The sequence below is a fragment of the Stomoxys calcitrans genome, chromosome 4 (genome assembly GCF_963082655.1).
Source record: "Stomoxys calcitrans chromosome 4, idStoCalc2.1, whole genome shotgun sequence".
Taxonomy (NCBI): domain Eukaryota; kingdom Metazoa; phylum Arthropoda; class Insecta; order Diptera; family Muscidae; genus Stomoxys; species Stomoxys calcitrans.
Genome location: NC_081555.1, coordinates 174,754,550 through 174,778,964, shown reverse-complemented (window position 1 = coordinate 174,778,964; position 24,415 = coordinate 174,754,550). Strand labels below are relative to the sequence as shown.

Below are 24,415 nucleotides of genomic sequence, written 5' to 3'. Positions count from 1 at the left end.
GGCCCGCTCCGAGGTGCCTTCTTTAACTCTCTTATATCTTTTTAGGGTGGGGACACTTCGCCCTGAATGCGGATATCGAATTCGTGCCACTGGCGAGAACATCGAACAAAGCGGTGTTTATCCCCCCTTAATGTTGGCGACATTTTCGAGGTACAATGCCATACGTGGTTATTTAAAAAAAGTTTCCCAAAGAAGTGTCGCAATGCGGGACGCCGTTCGGACTCGGATATAAAAGAAGGTTATCATTGAGTTAAAACTTGAATCGGTAATCACTCATTGATATGTGAGAAATTGCCCCTTCTCGATTCCTGGTGAAATTTGGACAACAACTACTCCTATTGCCTTTCACCAATTATGGTCTGAATCGGTTCATAACCTGATAAAGCTCCCATATTAATTTATCTCCCGAATTTACTTCTTGAGCCACTATAGGGCGCAATTCTGTTGTTGTTATTGTCGTAGCAGTGTGTTGTACCCTGAGACGACAGCCCTAGCCGATGAAGGACTTCATCGGGTCAATCCGGTACGTACAACCGGCTGCCTTGGGCTTGAGGGCGCAATTCTGATCCGATTTGGCTGAAATTTTGCAAATGAATTCCACTTTAGTCTCCGACAGCTAAAGCTCCTGTAGGTGAGTTAGCTCGTTGCAGTCCAAAGGACCGATGGCCGCGGGATCAGGGTGTTCATTGATTATTTAAAGGGGCCAATAACTCTCCTTGTCATATGGAGCATCATAGGCACTCAGTATTTGTGCAAGAGTCGGTGTCGCCCGACCTCTCACTGAGACTCTCCGCTCGATACCTCTGATTGCCCGCGACTGCAGGTGCAGCTACTCCGTATGGAGCATTCCAGTATCCGCAACCTGTGACCTCAATGTTCCAGCCTGAGGGGTGCTCACAGTTATCCCGTGCCGGGCCAATCGGTTCATAACTTGGTATAGCTCAAATAGCATAGCAATTCTTACCCATTATACTTCGTTTGCCTAAAAAGAGATATCGGCCAAAGAACTTGACAAATGCGATTCATGGTGGAGGGTCAGGACGAACTTAGCATGCTTTTAGATGTTTTAAGTTTTATTTCTTTCCAATTGATTTTTTTTCCAAATTTTAGAAGAATGCATTTTTATCCATTTTTAATTTTTCTCTTTCAGTTTCGTCAATATTTCACAGATGAAAGTGGCTTGAATAGACGCAACATTCAGGATAATCGAGTTCATTGCTGTCTGTATTTTGTACCACCCTGGGGTCACAGGTAAGTTTTTCGGTATAATTCACAGCAATCAAAAATTTCATTTTCTTCTTTTAATTCTTTCAGCCTACGCCAAATGGATTTGGACCTCTTACGCCGTTTGCATCGTAAAGTCAATATTGTCTTGGTTATCGGCAAGGCCGATTGTCTAACCAAAACCGAGGTACGCAATCTTAAGGAACGCATACTACGCGATTTGGAAGATAATCACATACAACTGTATCAATTCCCCGAATGTGATTCCGATGAGGATGATGACTTCAAGCAACAGGATCGTGAGCTCAAAGCCTCCATACCATTTGCGGTGGTGGGCAGCAATGTCATTTTAGATATAGCCGGAAAAAAGGTGCGTGGCCGCCAATACCCTTGGGGTGTGGTCAATGTAGAAGATCCCGAACACAGTGATTTCATTAAGTTGCGTACATTCCTTATCTCCACCCATATGCAAGACTTGAAAGACACCACCCAAGATGTGCACTATGAGAATTTCCGTGCACAGTGTATTTCACAAATATCCCAACATGCTCTGCGTGAACGGGGTAAATTGAAGCGTGATTCCATAAGCTCGACCAATGGTTTTGAGGCAGCCATCACGGAAACAGATCGCCTGCTGCTGCAAAAGGATGAGGAGATACGTCGCATGCAGGATATGCTAACGCAAATGCAGGAGAAACTAAAGCAGACACATCTCATGGAGATGAAAAAGAATGACAGTGTCATAGATGTTTAGAAATGGACATCGCAGCAAACGCAACAGCTACAGCATCACCAACAGCCACAGCATCAGCATCCAAAGTGCAGTTTATTTACCAGGCAATCTAGTGTGGGCAATTATCGCATAACTTCGTTTCTTTGAGAAAAAAATCCTACTTACCCTTGTTTATGATGAAACCATAAATCAAGGCAAGTTTTTTTTTCTACAACATTCAATCATCCACAATGGCAACAGAAGGGCGTCAAACAGTTTTTCAAAAGCTTAGAACATTTTGAAAATAGCACAAAAAGGTTTAACAGTGAATTTGGAACATCACCAGCAACATTAATTAAAAAATAAAAACCAGAAGTTATTACAACCAAACAAGCACCAAAAACAAGAACAAGAACAGCAACAATTAGTAGTTTCACGGCAAAACAACGATTTATTCTTATTTTTATATATTTAAAAAACAAATAGTGGTTTTACTTAAGACAAAGAAACATCAGAAAAAACAAAAACAAGTATTGCAGTGCTACCGTGGAGTGTAGATGGAAATCTAAGAAATTGTTATTGAATTCAGTGTACATAGGAAGATATGTAGCTAAGCAAGGATAAAATACTTGCTAATCTAAGTTTGAACTATTTTGTACCCTTTGAAATACCAAACAAGAGAAGTGGTGCGATGAAAGCTATATAACGTAGTTATCGAGAGATAGAGCAAAGTTTGCGGTAATGACTTGCTTCCGAGAAATTTTGTTTCAAATATCTATTGATGAGTTCCACTATGAAACCAATTCTCACCACTACAAGATCTGAAAACTCTTCCCTGAAAAATATCATCCGTTAAACTTATTCTATGATGACAGCGCCTAGGAGGCTTAGACAAATTCTAAAGGTGTAGGTGCTCTAAAGTCCTATGATCCAGCATATCGAGCTACAAATGTAGGCTATGCAAAAAATATATAGAAACGATGGTACCTCTTTTATGCTTATGTCCTGCCCAGGTGGATAGAGGCAAAATTATAGTTAGCAAACGACGTTTGCCCTACATAATCAACTTTCTCAACCTTAATCAGGGAAACCTCCTAGCAAATCAACTCCACTGCATTTATTTATATACACTTAAGATTCAGTCAAATTTTATATGGTTTTAAACCTATGAAACATTTATACAGCTCCAAGGTACAGAACTCGGGCTTGGCTATAGGTCAGCTTAGGATGACAGGCACTCGGCTACCAACCTCGGTTGTTAATCAATGAATACAGATAGAGATTCACCATAGTACGGTATAAAACATTAGAAGAAGGGAAAGTGAAACCAACGCATAAGACCAAAACAAAGGAAAATAAGCAGACTATAAGGGAGTCCTCATCTGTGAGAGCTTCTTCCTTTCAGTCACTTCCGGCTCGACCGTCTTCGACACCTTCTTATGATCACAGGCCTTGCAGAAGTCCGTCTCAGTCGGTATTTAAAGCGACGGTGTGAACACAACATTGCTATGATCACTAAAGACTTCTATTAGTAGTTTGAGATCATGATTTCTCAGCTCCATAGTAAGTGACGATCTTTTCGTTTTAGTCAATACAGGTCTTGCATTAATCTGTGTCCCCCTGTGTCCATTGCGATGTCAAAACCTTCAGGTAGCGTAATGGCAAGTTAGGACTCCTATTAGCTGTTTGAAGTAATACTTCCTCAGGCTCAGAATAAGCGACGACCAGTTCAATTTCTTGTCACCATGCCGAATGGGGCCTCCCTCTGTGTTCAGAGCGACGTCAAAAACCCTGTATAGCAATTACTAGTCAGGACTTCTAACAGCAGTTCGAGGTCAAGATGCCGCAAACCCTTATCTCCAAAGACAATGCAGAAATCCGCCGTCCTCTTTGTTCATGAAGACGTTAGATAGCAATTATCATTCAGAATTGGTGTCAGCAATCCGAAGTAATTCTTTTATAGCCGCAGAATAAGTGACATTCTCTTCCGTGAAACATTCATACACTGAATCCTGCCCACTCTATTATCAGCCTACGCCTCAGTCGCGTGGTTTTAGTGGAAAGCGTCCAGCCCACCAAGAAGCTTGCGCAGGGGAGGTTTAACAGATTCGCATCAGCAATCTACTCCTGGCTAGGACGCCTTGGTGCGAAGAAACCATGGAGTTTCCATCTCGTAACCATTCTCGACCTCACTTGGTCCGACGTCAGAGTCTTCAACATCGCCTGGCTCTCCACGTATACCGTAAATGTCCAATTGGACAGCCTGTGCTACATTGACATCATTCCTAGTGCCTGCAGGATCGCGAATATCTCCGCTTGAAAGATGATACACCCGTATAGAAGCCTATATGACAACCTAATCACATGAAACACCATGAAGACTCCTGACTTGGTGTCCCAATTCAACAAAGGCCCACCAGTGTATACATAAGGTCGTGGCAGGAAAACCAAGTCCAGTCCGTCGGAAAAGTAGGACTCCCCTGGTACATAATCCATCGCCCTGCATTAAGCCTGCCGTCACGCCACATCACCGGTCATCAATAGAACAGAAAAATGACCATAGCAACGCCAGCAAATCATCCTCAGTCTAAAGACGATCTTCGTTGCCGAACACCCTACATGATACTGGAAAGGCAAAAGATGGAGCATGACATTCAGCACCTCCCTCGATGCAGCCCTGCTTGCTCCAGAGTTCATTACCGCCGCTGTACAATGTACTCTCTGCATCATATTGCGGAGGGCACAGCTGAGCATAGCTTAAAACACCGCCGCAAACATCTAATGTACCTTCCACGGCCTAAGCCCCCAACCCCATCAAGTTTGTAAAAACGCGGGTCTCCTTCTGACTTTTTCTTCGTCAAATCAGTCTAAGAGCGATCTTTGTTGCCATTCACCCAACATTAAGGTACTTCAGAAATCAGTAGTGCCGCGGTACCATGTACACTCTCGATCATCCGTGGGTCAGATGTATTTTCCCCGGCTTAGGTTGGGTTAGGTTAGAGTGGCAGTCCTTTACAGACTCACTTAGACAACTTTAAGTCCTTTGTGATACCACAGAAGCGACAGACCAAGGCTTCTGGCGGGAATCGAACCCAGGACCCCTGCACTGGTAATCCAAACACGCTACCAACTCGGCTACCGGGGCGCCCATCTTTTATATGGAGTTGTAACAGAGGTAGATCACAGTCATTCCCTCCTGGCACTTTCCCCGACGTTCCCTCTCCCGTTCGGTACTTGGCCTACTATACCCCATCTATAACAGTTCTCGTCCAGCTAACTTCCAAGAAAAAAAAATAACAGCTCAGACTTTCTGAGTTTTATTCCAAGCGCATTGGGAAAACTGTCTGGACGGTCGTAACATCTTTACCAATGCCCACTGAAGGAGATTCGAAATGGTAAACAGAAGGCGGCCACTTACCATGATGGCGATGTCAAGCGCATAGGCAACGTCATTCACCCTTTCCTCCGCAAAGCGCCTGGGAATCCACTTTATAACCAACAGCCATAAAATATGGTATAAAACCCCTCCTTGCGGAGCTCCTCTAATCACAATCACCCTAATCAAGCCCTCCGTTAGTGGTGCATAGATTATCCTGTATTTCACCATCGTATCAAACAATTCATTAGGAGGGAAGAGAACATTCTCTTGTTCACCAGAAGCTCCAACCTCTCTATATTAAGAGCCACTTCTATGGTCAAAAAGGCCGCCAAGGTAAACTCACCTCTCAGTATTCCTTTTAATGTAGCCCACCACATCATAAAGGGTCAACCGATCGAGACTCAGTGCAAACAGACGGGCAGCTGCATAGCAGTGAAGAATCTTATATACGTGTCAAGTAGTCTCTTCAGGGTTTTTAAGACGAAAAATGTAGTCCTTGGAGTGGCTCGGTTTCTCTGATTTGAAAACCATCCTAACCTCCATCCCTAGAAGGTGGGAACATAGTCTTGTTAAACGCAGCTTCTCGAAATCACCTCACGGAGTATTATGACGGTTCTGCCCTCTGCAACATAGCAGGCAATATGCCAACCAATCCTGTTGACGTGTAGGGCGATGTAACGATCCAGCTTTCACAGACGCTGACCGGGAACCCTTTCACAACAACATTGTTCAGGATTAACTGCAGTCAGTGGACGCGCAGCTAAGCTTCTCTTGACAGGAAAGAACACTACACTGATCGAACGTCAAAGTTCAAGCTTGTATGGTGCACACAGCTATCCCGTGCCGGTATATATTTATCCGGTTTTGAACCACTGACTGCAATTCAGAGATATATCGTTACCGCTCCGAGCAGTTCAAAGTCTTACTTGTTTCTATTGGCAAGTTCTATACATTTAGAATTTTCCCCTGTAAGTAACGACTAATCATTTGTTACTGTAAGCTATCGATAGCTATTCCGTGACTTACTATAGGTACCTAAACTAAAAACATCTTCATTTGGTTTGCTGTTATGCTCAATGTCATATTTCATAGCATACCTTTAGGCTTTAACAGTTTTGTAAGAAATCTTTGCCTTCTGCTTGAATTTAAATTTAGCAGACATTAGCCCTTTGTATTTCTCAATAATTTTTTTTCAATTTCATCACACTCCGGGTCACATTAACATTAAAACAACACAAATAGAGTATTTTTAAAAGCAAAATTAAAAGAAAACAAAACAATTTTATTACCAAATCAAAAATTCAAATTCAAAAATTATTTATAAAAAAACAAATAATATAAAAAATTAAAGAATAACAAAACAAATTATACAAAAAAAACTTCATCCCCACCATCCTTTTTCGAATAATATACATACAGAAAAGTATACCCACAAAAAAAAAAAAAAACTAAACAATCATACCTTGAAACAATTAACCAAGACGATAAAGAACTTCATTTTAAATGCCTAAGACATCTGAAAACATACACAACATAGGCTATTTATTAAGCTAAAAACGATGCCCCTTTGAAATATGAACAACTATAAAAGCTCTTAAAAATATATACAGAAACCAATCAAGTCAGTCAAAAAGAAACTAGTTATCCTTACAACAAATTTAATAAATCAACAAAAAAGGGAAAATCCATACAAAACCCTCTACATGTTACTAACAATAGTTGGCAAAAAAAAAAATAGTATAAAGGAACTTTATAGAATTTCTGTGTACGTTACACAATATGAAAAAGAAAGAAACAAAAAATAATCAATCATTGCAATAATAACAAGAAAAAGGGAAACAAAACCACATACATATACATAATTTGAATGAAATACCAAAGTTGAACAGTTTTAAAATAAAAAAAAAAAACAGTATACCCACACATACACACACACTATAGATCATACACAAGAGAATATTATCCTAATTTCACTATTTCGCTTCCTTTCTGTCTAACTTCCTTAGCTTTGTTTTATTCACCTTAAAATAAGTTAACATTTACAAAAGTGAATTTAATTTTTACTAAACCCCCCTTTCACCCTGAGTACTATGAGTATACCAGACATGTATACCACTATCACCATTATCACAACCCACATATATTTGAAGTTTTTGTATTATATACCATTAATTAGTGTTAAGTTGAATATTTTATTATAATGATATCAATACGGTTTTATATACATGCATATATATATACGAACAACAAGTCCATATGAATTATTTATTATTTAAAGTTTTACTAAAAATAAAATTTTGATAATTTTGTTATTTAAACGAATTTTTCTTTTTTTCTAGCATTTCCAAATGTGAAATGTTATTTTTTTATGTTTTGTTATTTACTTAATTTATGATTTAATCGAAATAATCAAGTGTATGTATATTTAAAAGAAAAACACACACAAACACAAACACACATCTTATTTTTTATTAGCCATAAGTTAAGGTTTTGTTGAAAATCAACAACCGCAACAAGAAGAAGAATAACAAGTAAACGCTCATAATAAATAAATTATTAACTTCAATTATGCAAATGTTGCAAAACCGTGTTTTTTTTATTTATGCCAATCCACTAGGAATCCTGACTAAGGGCTAGAAGTCTGAATCAGCTGAGCAGAAAGGCCGAGAGGGTCTTGGAGATGGCACACGACTGGGCTAACCCAAGCGTATACCTAGGGGTCTGAATGTAAACCCAGAGAAAACTGAGGTATGTCTGTTTATGAGGAAGACGGAGGTGAGCCAATTTGAGACGCGACATTTCCTCGACAGATTGATTTCGATATCCGACAAGGTCAAATATTTGCGTGTGATCTTGGATAAAAAATTGAATTGGAAGTGCCACGTCCAAGAGCGTACTGAGGAGACGCATAGATGATAGGCATAGATGTGGCCAAAATCTGAGGATAGTCATCGGCTCTACAGAACCGTGATTCGACTAATACCAACTGACGCCTTAGTAGTTGGTTGGACTGCAATGGAGAAAAAATGCAATAGACATACAGATTAAGGTGTCGATTATGGATCATTTAATATGTTCATCTAAATGGAAATCAAAAATGTAAGCAAATCAATACAGAAATAGTAATTTCTATAAAAATTTGCCCGTTGGCAACTCAACTGAAGTTGGGTTGCAATCCATAATCGACCCATAAGTATGAGCCGGCCACCGCGTGTAGAAATAGGAGCAGGTTTAACTGGCTAAAGGTGGCTGTTTTAGGGACTTGTCCTGGATTGAGAGGAGCTGCCGCCCTTTTAGTAGTCCAAGTATCTGGGCGTGATTCTTGATCAGATACTATGGAACATCGAGTATTTACTCCCGTCGCAAGTCCGTATGAATAAATTCGGGTCTAGGCCAGGGGAGGTATTATTTTTATTTGCTGATCACAATGCAGTTCTCTTATTGTATCAAACAGAAAAACAACTTAATTTAATGTGGTTATATTCTTTAATCTAGATGCAACATATCAATATCAAATTAAGTACTATTTAACAAAGGTCTTTGAAAAACATAATGAAAACAAAAATTAGTGATTCAAAATATCCCTAAAACCTAACAAATTTTTTAACGATCTAATGCTACACAAATAAACAAAATTCATGATAATTTAGAAAAATATTCCGGAAGAAATATTTACTTAAAGTGTTCATATTGGCATCAAATTCCTACCTTTCCCTAATTATTCCTTGCTAAATTTTTCTATATATGCATCCAGCCATTGTTGAAATTGTATCAGATATTCATCCACAGCTCCTACAAAAGGCACAGCCCCAAAATGTGGTGGCGGTGTATCAACTGCTCCGAAAATATGCTCTATGGAATGTTCGCATAAAATAATGGCCGAAACAACATCAATGACCAGCACTTCATGACGCAGTGAGAGTTTGGCAAATGATTCGGAAAATTGTTTTAATATAATGAGAGCCTGTTTTGTAAGGCAATCTATCGAAATAAAAAAAAAAAACAAAATTTCAAAAGAAAAAAATTCAATTTTATTTTCCTTTCTAATACTCACCTGGTCTTGCTGTGCGTGAGGCTACAAAATATTTTTGCAATAATGTGGCTGCCTCTGGAGTATGGTCAACATGACGCTGTGAAACATGAACCAAAAAATTGCTCATATCTTCCGTGCTGATGGATAAATGATCTATTGTAGATTCAAAGAGGTGAATCGATGCTTGATCGAGAGTATAGTTTACCAAAGCTTCATGATTATCCTCAGCCACATATATGGGAATACCAAAAATTCTGAATTTAGAAAAAGATAAAGATTTGGAGAAAAATTATAAAAAAAAAATCTTTGGATAAGTCATAGAAGTTTTCTTCTAAAGAAAGAATTTCATTGAAATTTTGTTTTTTTTTTTGGGAAATTTCTAAAGAGAAAATTTGATGGAAATTCTGTCTTTAGAGAAAATTTCATGGAAATTTGGCTTTAGAGAAAATTTCATGAAAATTTTGTCTTTAGAGAAAATTTCATGGAAATTTTGTCTTTAGAGAAAATTTCATGGAAATTTTGTCTTTAGAGAAAATTTCATGGAAATTTTGTCTTTAGAGAAAATTTCATGGAAATTTTGTCTTTAGAGAAAATTTCATGGAAATTTTGCCTTTAGAGAAAATTTCATGGAAATTTTGTCTTTAGAGAAAATTTCATGGAAATTTTGTCTTTAGAGAAAATTTCATGGAAATTTTGTCTTTAGAGAAAATTTCATGGAAATTTTGTCTTTAGAGAAAATTTCATGGAAATTTTGTCTTTAGAGAAAATTTCATGGAAATTTTGTCTTTAGAGAAAATTTCATGGAAATTTTTTCTTTAGAGAAAATTTCATGGAAATTTTTTCTTTAGAGAAAATTTCATGGAAATTTTTTCTTTAGAGAAAATTTCATTAAAATTTTGTCTTTAGAGAAAATTTCATGGAAATTTTTTCTTTAGAGAAAATTTCATGGAAATTTTTTCTTTAGAGAAAATTTCATGGAAATTTTGTCTTTAGAGAAAATTTCATGGAAATTTTGTCTTTAGAGAAAATTTCATGGAAATTTTGTCTTAGCGAAAAATTTATGGAAATTTTGTATTTAGAGAAAATTTCATGGAAATTTTGTCTTTAGAGAAAATTTCATGGAAATTTTGTCTTTAGAGAAAATTTCATGTAAATTTTGTCTTTAGAGAAAATTTCATGGAAATTTTGTCTTTAGAGAAAATTTCATGGAAATTTTGTCTTTAGAGAAAATTTCATAGAAATTTTGTCTTTAGAGAAAATTTCATGGAAATTTTGTCTTTAGAGAAAATTTCATGGAAATTTTGTCTTTAGAGAAAATTTCATGGAAATTTTGTCTTTAGAGAAAATTTCATGGAAATTTTGTCTTTAGAGAAAATTTCATGGAAATTTTGTCTTTAGAGAAAATTTCATGGAAATTTTGTCTTTAGAGAAAATTTCATGGAAATTTTGTCTTAAGAGAAAATTTCATGGAAATTTTGTCTTTAGAGAAAATTTCATGGAAATTTTTTCTTTAGAGAAAATTTCATTAAAATTTTGTCTTTAGAGAAAATTTCATGGAAATTTTTTCTTTAGAGAAAATTTCATGGAAATTTTTTCTTTAGAGAAAATTTCATGGAAATTTTGTCTTCAGAGAAAATTTCATGGAAATTTTTTCTTTAGAGAAAATTTTATGGAAATTTTTTCTTTAGAGAAAATTTCATGGAAATTTTTTCTTTAGAGAAAATTTCATGGAAATTTTTTCTTTAGAGAAAATTTCATGGAAATTTTTTCTTTAGAGAAAATTTCATGCAAATTTTTTCTTTAGAGAAAATTTCATGGAAATTTTGTCTTTAGAGAAAATTTCATGGAAATTTTGTCTTTAGAGAAAATTTCATAGAAATTTTGTCTTTAGAGAAAATTTCATAGAAATTTTGTCTTTAGAGAAAATTTCACAGAAATTATGTCTTTAGAGAAAATTTCATAGAAATTTCATGGAAATTTTGTCTTTAGAGAAAATTTCACAGAAATTATGTCTTTAGAGAAAATTTCATAGAAATTTCATGGAAATTTTCTCTAAAGACAAAATTTCCATGAAATTTTCTCTAAAGACAAAACTACCATGAAATTTTCTCTTAAGACATGAAATTTTCATGATCAAAATTGTTTTTGTTTGATTTTCAAACAAAATATTTGTATCACTTACTTGACAAACTTATTAAACATTTGCTCATCTTTGGAATTGTATTTAAACGAACGCCAATGAGCCCAAATAGCCGTCTGCAAAGGATACTGATGATTGCTGTTATCCACAGCTACCATGGATGATTCAATATCTTTGTAAAGACGATCGGCTCGCAATAGCTTTAAGCGAGACCAATCACCTACATAATAAACCCCACCCTGGGCCAACAGAATAGGATCAGCCTCGATCCATTGGTGGTTGCGATAGCCATTACTCGAAGGTGGTTTGGTATCCTCAGTGGGACCCACAAATCTAGAAGCCAATTGTCCCACAGTGGTCATTAGATAATTAGCCATATAGGTATCATTGCCAACAGCAATTATGTGTATGGGTGGCAAATGGGGATTTGGCTGGAAAAAGAAAAGTTAAAAATGGATTGAAAATTTTTTCAACTACTCACCCCTATCGAGGCCAAACTTAAAAGCAATCCCATTTTCAGTGTTATAAAACAATCCATGGGCACTCGATCCTGACATAACTGAGTGCTCAAGGCATATAAAAATGAAAAATCTGAATACTGTTCCTTAATCACATCGTATAGTTGTTTTACAGACGAGGGTATCATGGTGGCATCTGTAGTTGAACTATTTATCCTCAAAATTGAGGAAGAAGAAGTATCAGTTTTACTGCCTTTGGACGTCAGAGTTATTGTGGAGTCTCCGTCTGAGCGACTTTTGCTAGCTTGTGGGTTAATTTTATTTCCTTTATCTTTTTGGACATTTTCCTGATGATATGTTTCTGGTATTGAAGCTTGGGAAAATTGTAGTATATCTTTCGATATTTCCGAGTATTGTGTCATTTTTAAAAACGGAGAAAAGCTAAAATCTTTGCCTGGATTATTCTGCGTAGAAGAAGGTTGGCTGTGGTCGGTTTTGTTATTTTCACTTGATGTTGAATTGCTAAAGTTTATCTCCAGGAATTCCATGGGATGGGTGCTTACGGTGGGAGAAGAGGCTATTGGCTTTAGAAGAGGCGCTGGACAAGATGCTACAATTTTTTCGGTAATACTTGGACGGACAGTATTCAATTCCAATTGGGTTTCACACTAAAGGGAATAAAAAAATTAAACCTTTTTATGCTTGAATATCAATTTAATACAGTACAATCTCTCAACTCCTCCTTTCCTCACTTAGTCACACTCACCTTCCTTTCTTTATTTATTTGCTGTGCTCTGGTAATATTATCAGTTTTGTTGGCAAATGCCTTTTCCAGCTCGTTTAATTGATTAAAATCCATGTCATCCAAAGACTCCATTTCAAAGTCATCGTCCATAGCCGTAGGGGCATAATAATGTATACTCTTTGTTGAGGTATAAGTAACTTTTGTGTGAACTATGCCATCCTTTGCCTTGCTGGATATTTCAATAGCCTTTGTGCTAAAATCGATGTCCAGTGGTCGTGACATGTCAATGTTAATTTCTTGTGAGGAGAACTCTGGCGATTGATTGCCTTTATCAATACATTTCAAAGGATCTGAAACACTGCTTCCATTTCTAGGACTACTATTTTGTAGATCAGTGACAAAGGTTTTGTCATGGCATGTATTAAAATATTCGGTATCTTCCAAAATGATCTGCTCTATTTCTGGTGAGGTTATTATAACGGAATCACTGATGTTTTGGGCGATTTGAGAGTAGTTTAATGGAGTATGAGGAGTTTTCTCTGGAGCGGGCTTGTTAGCCTCTGACATTTCCGGAAAATCATTTATATCCAATAGCATATCCTCCAATTCTTGCGTGGATATAATGGGAGCTTCGGTATTGGGTTTGTCTTGTATCTGCCCGTTTTCTTTGTCAACACTATCATTTGACAAAGACCAGGATTGTAGCAAAACACCGTCATCATCCTCATGATCATCATCCGTTCGTCTATTAAATATGGAGAAGTCTAATTGGGATTCCAATTGTGAAGGCAAAGGTTGATTATTAAAACGCAAAAGACTGCATTCGGTTGCAGTTTCTTGCATACGCTCCTCACAATCATCATTATTTAGCGATTTAGTGCTGAGTTGCATTTGTGAAGGATCTAGAGGAGTTTCTGGAGGGCTATCAAAATTTAGCAAATCATTCATTTGCGTGGCAGATATATCACGCAAGGCTGAAAAGCCTCTATTTATATTGTGGTTAAATTCCATGCTTGAAATTCCTGCGAATAGTGGGTGTAGTTGTAATAGCCTGTTATCATGTAACGATTTCCCAGCAGTAGGGGGCAATCGTGAACGTGATCAAAAACACGAATGGTTAGAGCACGAAAGATTTGATTAAGTTTGCGTGGTGTTTCCACTGCCGCTGCAGGTAGTATGCGTATTAGGCAATAATTTTGAGTATGTCTCAGCTTTGAATATTCACTCATGGGATGATTGCAATTCTTGCATAAGGGTGCTACGAAAGAGAGAGAGAGATAAGTTTTTAAGACATTTCTGTAGATTAGGGAAAGGCTCTTTAACATACCCTCCAAGCTATTTGATTTGACCTTATTACTGGTGCAGCCTGCAGAGCAATACCAAACGGATTGAAGTCTAGAAGATAAAGGGACAGTTACTATTTAGCAAAATCGAGACACTAAAGAAAAACTTATGGTAAGGAGAAATGTTGTTGTTGTAGCAGTGTTTTGTGCTCTGAGACTAAGTTGGGGTGCGTCCAGAGGTATCTAGTCTAAAGTGAAGTAGGATTGTCAGGGTACTTAAACGGGTGGCGTGTTGTCCCAGGTTACAAAAGGGACTTGCATCCAATACGCTGGCATCAATCCTAGCTCTGTAGGAGGTGACGGTGTTGCATATCCTCGAACTCGAACTTGCAGAGGGAGACTAAAATCCTCTGTTGCAATTGCGTGCAGTGGATCTCCAAGGAATGTTCACACGGAGCCTGTATATGGCTTCTGAAAACGTGCCTGTGTGAATGCTTCATAGACCCGCTTGAAATGCGGCCAGCGGCTCGTGAAGCGTTGAACTTCTCGCTCGAGATCCTGTAGATCTACCCTCAAGATGGTGATCAGCACTGCGATTGCAGTTCAGTAGATACCGCATAGATACCATGTGGTTGTGACTTCGCTTGTGTTAGATATGGGAACTGAGGAGACAGTATGTTAGACAATATTCTGACAGATTTGAAAGTCACCCCACTGCGTGTCGCTCAACCGGCGAGTCCACACCGGCGCTGCTTACGTTATCATTGACCGGCCAATTGCTTTGTATGTAGTAAACAAGGTTTCATCTGGTAACTTATACCGCATCTGCTACCGTGTCTGCATGAATGTTGTCTAGACGCGCTTGATATGCCTCTTAAGGCTTCTGGATATCTATCCACAGGATGATGATTTGGATGGTCTCCGCGATAACAGCCCAAAAGGTATTGCTGAGACAGCATGTAGTTATGTCTTTGCACTGCTAGGATCTTTGTCTCCTGATGGAGACATTCTACTATACGCAAACCTGTGGACGCGCCTGGTAGCTTCCAGCTGAGTTTCTCATGATAACGAAGAACACCACACAGATTGGAGTTGACCATGCCGAGCTTCTACTCATAGACTATGAGTCATAGTAAGAAAATTATGGGTCCGACCAATACCAATGAAATGACGACTTGCCAGGATACGTAATTTGATAGACCAGGTGAAGCAATAGAGATGTCCAGAGATGTTCGGTATGGTCGTCTTCATTCAACTCCCAAAACGTGGAACTGTTAATCTGCACTGCCAAAGCCATGTCCCTCGAGACGTTACGTAGGGTATGCATTGAAGTGCGTTGATACCAAGCAATTAGGGTCAGACAATAGGCTTTTGATGCTGGGTCTATTATCTTGGTAGCAACTCCTAACTATATCGGACCTCACTGACATCAAAATGCGAAGTCAACACTAACAATCCCGAGCTGTAAGTCTTCTGGGGCATTTCAGCAAGGTTAAATGCAAAATTTACGCACTTTTTACACAATTCAAAATTGCTGGAGGACCCTTACCCTTTGCATATAACGGTTCGTTTAGACTACTAAGTTTTCTTACTAGCTGCCGTTTTTCCATAAAAGCTCACAAAAAACTTACACAAACTTCTCTGGTTCCGTTAAAGCCGATAGAATACCAATCACCAGCGACAATCCCGTTCGATATGAATTCAAATAAGGCTCAAAACACAAATCCGGTTGCAGTGGGAAACCCAAAAATCTCACTTGAACATGCACCTGATCGATATCGATAAACTTTAAGCTAGACTCGGAGACATTTCCACTTCCTGCCGGGGGGCACTGATTTTTGAGTATATCGCGTATGATGCCAAAGGCACAATACTTAACAGCGTTATAAAATTCAACAGGTTCTTCAATGCAAAAATGTAATAAATCCAAAGGATGGCGAAAGAAATCGCCATATATGAAAGTCAATTTAACAATGATGGCATCTAAAGCATCTTCTGGTCGCTTGGATTGCTGGAAAGTGGTGATGAAATTGTGGGTTGCTTCTTCTATGACTTTGACCAATTTATTACTGCGTACGAAATTTTCAATTTGACGTTGATCACGAAAGCTGTAGTAAAGAAGAAATAAATGGGGAGAAATAAAGAAAAACTTAGCAATTAATATAAAATGAAGGAAAAACTTAGCAATGAATTTAATTATGAAGCTACAAATAAAACCTACGATTGCGTTAAATAAGAGTTTGTTATATTCCGTGCACCTCCACTTGCAGCTGGTGTTGTATTTGGTATACTTGAGGGGCCGCCGGTGCTTTCTGCCATACCTTAGTAAGTCGTTTTTTACTTTATTATCTAGTTTGGCGGTGTTTATTTAGCAAAATGTCTATTTTTAAAATTACTTACAGCTCCACCACAAAAATAATACAAATTGGCGCTTTTGGAATAATCAAAAACAGCTGATCAATTCATAACAATCCAATTCGCTTAACGGCGTTAGTCTTATAAGCGGTCTTGGGGGTTATTGAGTAGATGCCATATGCAAGAAAATGACGACTAGCATTGCCAGCATTGGCTTATTAATTAAGTATGGCAACGGCGTAAGTATAAAACGAAGCGTTAAATTTAAATATTTAAACAAGATTTGCCACAAAGAAACCAAAATGTACATAACAAGTAATGAAAGACAAAAGACGAGAGCATATTAAATGGACGGTACATTGTTGTTGTAGCAGTTTATTTTGTTCTATCTTTCGTCTGCTTGATTCTGTTGAGTGTCAAGACTCAGGAACTCTGCGACTAAGATGGGGTGCGTCCACAGGTATCTGGGTCTGAGTCGAGTGGGTCTGGCCGGGCAGTTAAACAGGTGACATGTATCGTGCGATCCCTGATTATAATCTGGACATACATCTTGCACGTCGTCATCAATCCTAGGTCTGTGGGTATTGAGGCAGCTGCATCTGCCGGAACGTAATTGAGCCAGAACCACTCTGGTTTGCCGGGTGAGGTCGATTTCTTCGGGTGCAACTGAGGAGACAGCCCGTCGCAGTTCGGAGGGCGGCATTCTGACAGATCTGAATATTATTCCACTGCGTGTCACAAAGTTGACGAGACCACACTGGCGCTGCATAACTAACCACAGACCGGCCACATGGCCTAGGCTGATTGAAGCCACGGCAAACGTGTGCGGTGATGGCATGCAAAGCCGTTGTTGTGCTGTGCAGTCTTTGAAATCCTTTGAGATGCTCGGCGAATGGAAATTCTCCTACGAGGCTCGGGAGGAGGAATGCCTCAAGCGTCGTTGCCACTGGTGAGAGAAGGGAGATCGGTCTGTACGACTCCCCCAAACTCGGATCTTTACCAGGCTTCAGTAGCGGGATCACTCTGCCCATTTTCCAGACATCGGGAACTATAAGAGTGTTCAATGACAGGTTAAGGACAGTGGTAAGGTACTCAACTCCAGGTAAATCCAGATTCTTCAACATCAATGTTGAGATTCCGTCGGGGCCCAACGCCTTAGATGATTTGGCGCCACGGATGACATTCGTAACTTCGCCCATGGTTAATTGTGATGGCTGTTCATCGGCTCGGAGACCACGAATACGGCGAATGGCTCTCTTCCTTGCACTGTCTCTCTCGGGATGCACAATAAAATGACGGTTGAACAACCTGGCGCATCTCTTCGGATCAGTCACTGTTAACTCGCCAAAAGTGACTGAGGTCCTGTCGTCCCGTCTACCGGGGTTCGAGAGAGACTTAACAGTGGCCCACAATTTGCCTGCACCGGTGCCTAAGTTACATTGCTCCAAGTGTTCCAGCCACAAATTCCGCTTATGTTCGTTGACTACCCTGTTTATTTCCAGATTCAGCTCGCTGATTCTGGGGTTAGCGGGGTCCATAGCATGAATCCCATCACGCTCGTCTGCGAGTACCACTGCTTGCGCCGGGAAATTGGGTCGCACTTGCGGTATTCGACCGGCTGGTATAAAGCGAGCGGCTGCTGCGTAGATGATGTCTCGGAATTTCCTCTCGGCCACAAGCACATCAGAGCGGGGTGGCAGTTCACTGAAGCGGCGATTGGTATACTCTCTGAAGCCAGTCCAATCGGCCTTCTAATGATTGATAAACGTCCGGCGCTCAGAGGTTATGAAGTCGGGTGGTCGGTCGATGGTGAGAATTATGGGGAGGTGGTCTGACCCCAAAGAGAAGACGGCTTGCCAGGATATCTCACTCAGGAGATCAGGGGATGCAATGGAGATATCTAGCGAGCTGCTGTACCTCCTCGTAATCCTAGTGGGGGCATCCTCATTCACCGTGCAAAACGTGGAGCTTTCGATCTGCTCTGCCAAAGCTATGTCACGCCGGTCGTTACCTAGGGGAGAAAGCCATGACGTGTGATGTGCATCAAAGTCCCCTAGAACCAGACGATTATGGCCAGATAGCAACCCACTTATGTCAGGGTTGCTATGATTGCTATCCCCATGCATTCCATGTAGGGGTCACTAGCGCCATGCGCAGGCGAGATAGGTCTATACTGCACGGAATGGTGTATTGCGAAGGCCAATCCCCTACTTCCATTCCTTGAGCGATCCTTATGGAGCACATTGTAACCGTGACAACTGTGCAAGCTGCAGTTGTTGGTCAGCTTTGTCTCCTGGATCGTAGCGACCAATATGCTCTTCCGACTCATAAAGTCCACGATCTCATCGATCTTGCCACGAAGTCCGTTGCAGTTTAACTGCAGGAACGATACACTTCCCGGCACGGGCCTGGCAATATTTGGGCTGGGATGCTGCTGTTGAGTAAATTGCCGTACGGGAGAGGTCGGGGGGGGGTCACCTAGTCCGACGACGAGGACGCAGAAGGCGACGACGACGACGCTTATGACCCACTGCTGCCTAAGTTCGCACAGCACCTTGCGACATAGCCAGTATGGCTATACTCCCGTAGTGAAGTGAGGCCAGAGCAAGATCGGAAATCTCCATGCACCGGTTACACCTCACCGACACCGACCGCAGAAATATACATTGACATCTCTTTTCGTACGGGGAACAAAATAAGCATTTTCCTATGTTGGGTCTCTGGTCACAAGAAGGCGACATGAATCAAAAGAGCCGATTTGCATTCGAGAGAGGCTCCAAATCTTTACCTCGTTTCAACGACAGATATTTTATTTGCGAAATGTGGTCGCTGTGAGTATATTGTGAGAAATGAGCATAGCAACGGTTGTTGGAATTATAACAAAAAAAAAAAAAACTATACCAAGGCGGATTTATAAAGGTGGTCTCACACAAACAGCTGTTAACAGCCGGCCAGGTTTGACGGTACTAAGATGTCAGATTTTTGTTTGCATTCTCTTTGTTGTTATCTTCTTTCTCGCATATTCTCAATAATTTGGCCATTTTTTTAGCCGATACTAACAAAATTTGTCACTATGGTTTCTCTCATAACTATTCCGAGCAATGGTGAATATCATAGAAATCTGTTCAGATTAAGATATAGCTTCCATATATAAAAGTATCTCCAGATTTTAACTTTTAAAGTTTGTTTTCGAATGTGTTATACGTTAAAAAGTTTCTTTCCGAAGTTTCCTTTGCTAAGAAAAACTAAACCAATACTCTTATGTACATAAGAGCTCTACACATGCTTTGAATAGCTTTGAAGCGGATTTTTAAATAGCATTCAATAGCCAATCTCTCCTACACCATTACCGTGGTACAGGGTATTATAACTTAGTGCATTTGTTTGTAACACCCAGAAGGAAGAGAGATAGACACATTGATAAGTATACCGATCGACTCAGAATCACTTTCTGATTCGATTTAGTTGTGGCCGTCTGTCTGTCTGTCTATGTTAATTTGGGTACAAAGTACAGGTCGCAATTTTCATCCGATCGTCTTCAAATTTGGTATAGGTATGTTTTTCGGCCTAGAGACGAAGCCTATTGAAATTGGAAAAAATCGGTTCAGATTTGGATATAGCTCCCAGATATATGTTCGTCCGATTTGCAGTAATACTGCAATAAAATGGTCATTTGTTAACCGATTGTCTCGAAATTTGGAAGGAAGCATTTTCTTATGATTTTCGACATTACAAGTGAATTCTATAGAAATCGGATCAGATTTGGATATAGCTCCCATACATATATATACGACCGATTTTTTTTGACTCTCGACATTTCATGGAAATCGTTCCAGATTTACATATAGCTGTCATATATATATATATATATATATATATATATATATATATATATATATATATATATATATATATATATATATATATATATATATATATATATATATATATATATATATATATATATATATATATATATATATATATATATATATATATATATATATATATATATATATATATATGTATATATATATATATATATATATATATATATATATATATATATATATATATATATATATATATATATATATATGTAAAATGGATGTTTTGGGGACAGAAAAAGCCTATGGAAATTATGGCATACATCGCTTCGTTTTTATTTTCCCATACGATGTATGCCCATTTTTCCACTCTAACACTTCGAAATGTCAACATATTTCAGATTTATTATAAAACGTATATTATAAGGACACTATTATATAAAATGTTTACTTCCGGGACATGTCCTCGATGGATACACTTTATTAACAAGTGAAAAATTTGCCACCTTTCACGCATACATTCTGATTTTCAAAAAATCAACTCTGCGTTATCAGTTAGTCGAGTCTGCAACCATACATCATTGCCTATTCATTTAGTCAAGTTTTCAGCCATTGTGTTATCAACTTTGCGTTATAATTTATTCTACCTTTCAACCTTTCTCTACCGAAAAAGTCTTTTATGGATAATTTAAAACGCAAGATGGCGTTGCACACTGGGCCAAGCGGCAAAATGAAAAATGGAAATAAATCAGCAACTCTTTATTTGTTGATCTGAGCGGTAAAAAATGTTCTAGACATTTGTAGAAGAGTACATAGGCTTTCAGGAAAATGGAAAATGTAGGTCTATATATTTAAAACAGGGTGAGATGCAGGGTGTCAAAATTAACCACTTTCCACTTCTCCAACCTTTTAAGATTTATTACTTTTAATCTACTGTACCGATATTCATGGTTTAGGACTCTGGAGAAAGAGCTTGACGAGGCCATCGTTTACCGTTGAGGAGATATGAGCAATTTAGTTTTAAAATGTTAAAACTTTGCATTGGTTTCTTCAGTGTTGTTTCTTTATAACTTCGTCAATTTCTTAGCTATATACTGAAAGTTTCCATAATCATTCCAATATATTTAGCGGTTTAAATATGGCATCGTTTTCAACATGAAAAACATTTTGTTCTTCTAAAACTAGCAAAATTTTCCATAAAAGATACTCCTATTTACTTAAAGTTTTCGTAAACTTTGGTTATCAAATCATTAACATTTTTCTTTTCCATTTTCATAAAGCGGAGCCAATAAGAAAAGTTTTAAATGCTAATTTGACTCTTTTCAAAATCAAACCACCCCTTTATCTTAAAGGCAATATGGCCATTTTTTATACCTTACACCACTACTGTGGTATAGGGTATTATAACTTAGTGAATTTGTTTGTAACACCCAGAAGGAATAGAGATAGACCCATTGATAAGCATACTGATCGACCCAGAATCACGTTCTGATTTGATTTAGCTATGTCCGTCTGTCCATCCATGGATGTTAATTTATTAAAATCGGTTTAGATTTCAGATTTTTTTTAGCTCCCATGTATGTTCGTCCGATTTGGAATGATGTTGCAATAATGTGGTCATTTGCTATACGATTTTCAAAATGTTGGCAAGTAGTTTTTCCTTATAACTCCTGACAATGTTGTTGTGTTTTAAATAAATCGGTTCAGATTTATATATAGTTAACATATATATGTATCACCCGATTTTTACTTTTAAGGCCATGGTCAGCGTATTTCTTGACAGATTTTTTCAAAATTTGGCACAATGCATACTTTTATGACTGTTTTTTTACTATGTGTGCCGATTTTGTTCGATTTAGATTTAGGCATAGCTCCCATATAATGTTTTGACTTATACTGCAATAATTCGATTATTTGTGTTAATTGCAACTCTTCGGCTCACTAGTAAATATAATAACAATCGGTTCAGATTTAGATATACATATGTGCCATTTATATATATCTCCTCATTTTCAGTTATTGGGCCGTTGCAAGCGCATTTATGAACCGATTTCCAAACAAAAGTTTGGTCGAAATTCGTCACTTCAATTGTAAGCAAATTTAAATTTCGAAGACTTCGCCTATATTGCATACCCCATGTGGTGTATGGCATCAAAAGGTCGTTTTTGGACGACTTTAGACCGTCCTTACTTGTTTTTACTACATTTCAAAAGTTTCCCAAAAGTTTCACGGTGATTTTTTTATTTTAGCTTGAATGTTAATATATTTCCAACAATTTAAGAAATGTCTCGCCATAACTCAGCCATTAATGATCGATAGTACGATGCATATAATTTATTGTTTGAAGATTATTTCATGTAAATGTCGCCCATGACCGCGCTTCAAATAGACCATCCGCTTAGTCCAATGTTGGCATACTCTTTCCAACATTTCGATCGGTATCTCACTAATAAATGCTTCTATGTTGTCTTCCATTGCGTCAATTGAACCGGGCTTTTCTGTATAGACATGAGCTTTAACATAGCCCCACAAAAACTAGTCTAAAGGCGTAAAATAGCACGAAATAGGCGGTCAATTGACCGGTCCCGAACGTAAAATAAAATGTTCACCGAATCGCCTCTCAATAAGTCTATTGTTACCCGTGCTGTGTGGCATGTGGAACCGTCTTGTTGAAACCACATGTCATGCAAGTCAAGCTCATGCATTTCTGGTCAAAAAAGTTGGGTATCACCTCACAGTAGCGCTCACCTTTCATAGTTACGTTACGATGCGCTCCATCCTTGAAGAAGTACGGTCCAATGATGCCACCAGCCCATAAACTTTTTCTGGATGCAATGGTAGCACTTGCAATGCTTTTGGATGACCTTCACTCCAAAATCGGCAATTCTGCTTATTTACGTACCCATTGAGCCAAAAATTATCTTCGTCGCTCAATGGAAGAAGCGTACGATGAACCTTCTTAATAGAGAATGGATAATAAAATTCAATAATTTGCTAGCGTTGTTCGTTTGTAAGACGGTTCATGGTTAAATTATAGATCAAACTGAAGATGTTTGACAGTGAAACAAAACACGAAACGTGTGTGAGCTGTTTAAACCAGTGTTGCCAAAAAGATAATGCTAAAAAATCACCCTTTATATATATGTAAGGAACTTTAATTCTGCATCACTCCTTCTAGAAAACACAACAAGAATCATGAATATATCTCTATCCTATCAGATTTTATGTAACTGGCGACACAAAAGTCAATTTTTGAAAAACGTAAAATTTTCCAATTTTTTTTTTGTTGCCGTCATCATTACACATAAAAACCGACCGCATTATTTACCTTATTTTAATGGATGTATAAATCATTCCCAAGCTCCGAAACTTAACTAAACTCGGTGTTAAATTCTTTTTTTGGAGAGGTTGGACCGATCCGGACCATATTCGGCACAGTTGTAGATAGGTCTCGCCGTTCCAAATTTCATTGTTGGCCAAAAACTTTAATATAGGTAGAGATACAGCGTGTCAAATTTTGTCTCTTTTGACCTCCCCAACATTGTGTAGCCTTTTGAATATAGCTACCATTAAGACCGGTATATAGATTTTACATATATATTATTTTGAATAGTATCTTTTTTACTACAGGAGACTTCGATGAAGGACTACTTATATCTTGATGTAGACCGATCTCCCGATTTAATGACTTACATAAAAGCAGCACTGATTTCCCACACACAGTGAGGTGCGATACAATCTTCGATTTCCTTACTAAGTCAGACTGTATCTCACTATAGCGCCCAAACAGACTAATGTGGAGCATTAAAGGTATTTTGTTCAAAAAGCCGCATTTATTGATAAATTTCGCTAAAATTTGACACAATAAGTTGCATTAAAATCTGCGCCAGATTTGGGTCTTGAGTTAAGATTTTTTATTCAACATATTCTGAAAATCAAAGGCAATTTTTGAATTTCAATTGAAATTTTTTGAGTTTCAAATGGAATATCTGAATTTTAAAAGAAATTTTTTGTTTGTTTCTCTTTCGAGACGAGATAAATGATCGGAAATTGAAAGTGGAAAAGGAAAGCCAAATATAGCAACACACACCAACCACTATGGGACGCGTTTCGTCTTGCATGCATAATTTTCCCAACGAATTATTCAGAATTTATGGAGTTTCTGAATTTCAATTGGTATTTTCAGAAAAACCCTTGAAAGTGGTGTAGTCTGAATTTCAATAGAAACATTTGAACTGAATTTCAAATGATATATTATG

At 38.1% G+C, this 24,415-nt stretch overlaps 3 protein-coding genes across 7 annotated transcripts in view; 1 reads left to right on the top strand and 2 right to left on the bottom strand.

Annotated features, from left to right (window-relative positions):
• The window catches only part of LOC106089080 (septin-2), a 72,251-nt gene extending 64,370 nt beyond the window's left edge, over positions 1–7,881 (top strand). For all 4 annotated transcript variants that reach the window (XM_013254844.2, XM_013254843.2, XM_059366806.1 and 1 more), the window contains 2 exons: positions 1,151–1,251; positions 1,315–7,881. In XM_013254844.2, the coding sequence (XP_013110298.2) occupies positions 1,151–1,251; positions 1,315–1,978 (765 nt within the window). In that variant the 3' untranslated portion in view covers positions 1,979–7,881. The remainder of the gene's footprint in view (positions 1–1,150; positions 1,252–1,314) is intronic.
• Positions 7,882–8,931: 1,050 nt separating this feature from the next.
• On the bottom strand, positions 8,932–13,702 carry LOC106089072 (uncharacterized). Its single transcript, XM_013254836.2, has 5 exons — positions 12,713–13,702; positions 11,970–12,614; positions 11,531–11,919; positions 9,370–9,602; positions 8,932–9,296 (listed from the first exon to the last, which is right to left on the bottom strand). The coding sequence occupies exons 1-5, from the start codon at positions 13,700–13,702 to the stop codon at positions 9,034–9,036; spliced, it is 2,520 nt and encodes an 839-aa protein (XP_013110290.2). The 3' UTR covers positions 8,932–9,033.
• Positions 13,681–16,460, bottom strand: LOC106089073 (uncharacterized). Of its 2 annotated transcripts, XM_059368209.1 has the most exons (5): positions 16,375–16,460; positions 16,196–16,295; positions 15,606–16,082; positions 14,019–14,086; positions 13,681–13,949 (listed from the first exon to the last, which is right to left on the bottom strand). In XM_059368209.1, exons 2-5 carry the CDS (start codon positions 16,291–16,293, stop codon positions 13,681–13,683), a joined length of 912 nt encoding a protein of 303 aa, XP_059224192.1. In that variant the 5' UTR covers positions 16,294–16,295; positions 16,375–16,460. The 2 variants fall into 2 exon arrangements, with proteins under 2 accessions (XP_059224192.1, XP_013110291.2); XM_013254837.2 differs by lacking the exon at positions 16,375–16,460 and having other exon boundaries at positions 16,196–16,312.
• Between the last annotated feature and the right edge of the window lie 7,955 nt (positions 16,461–24,415).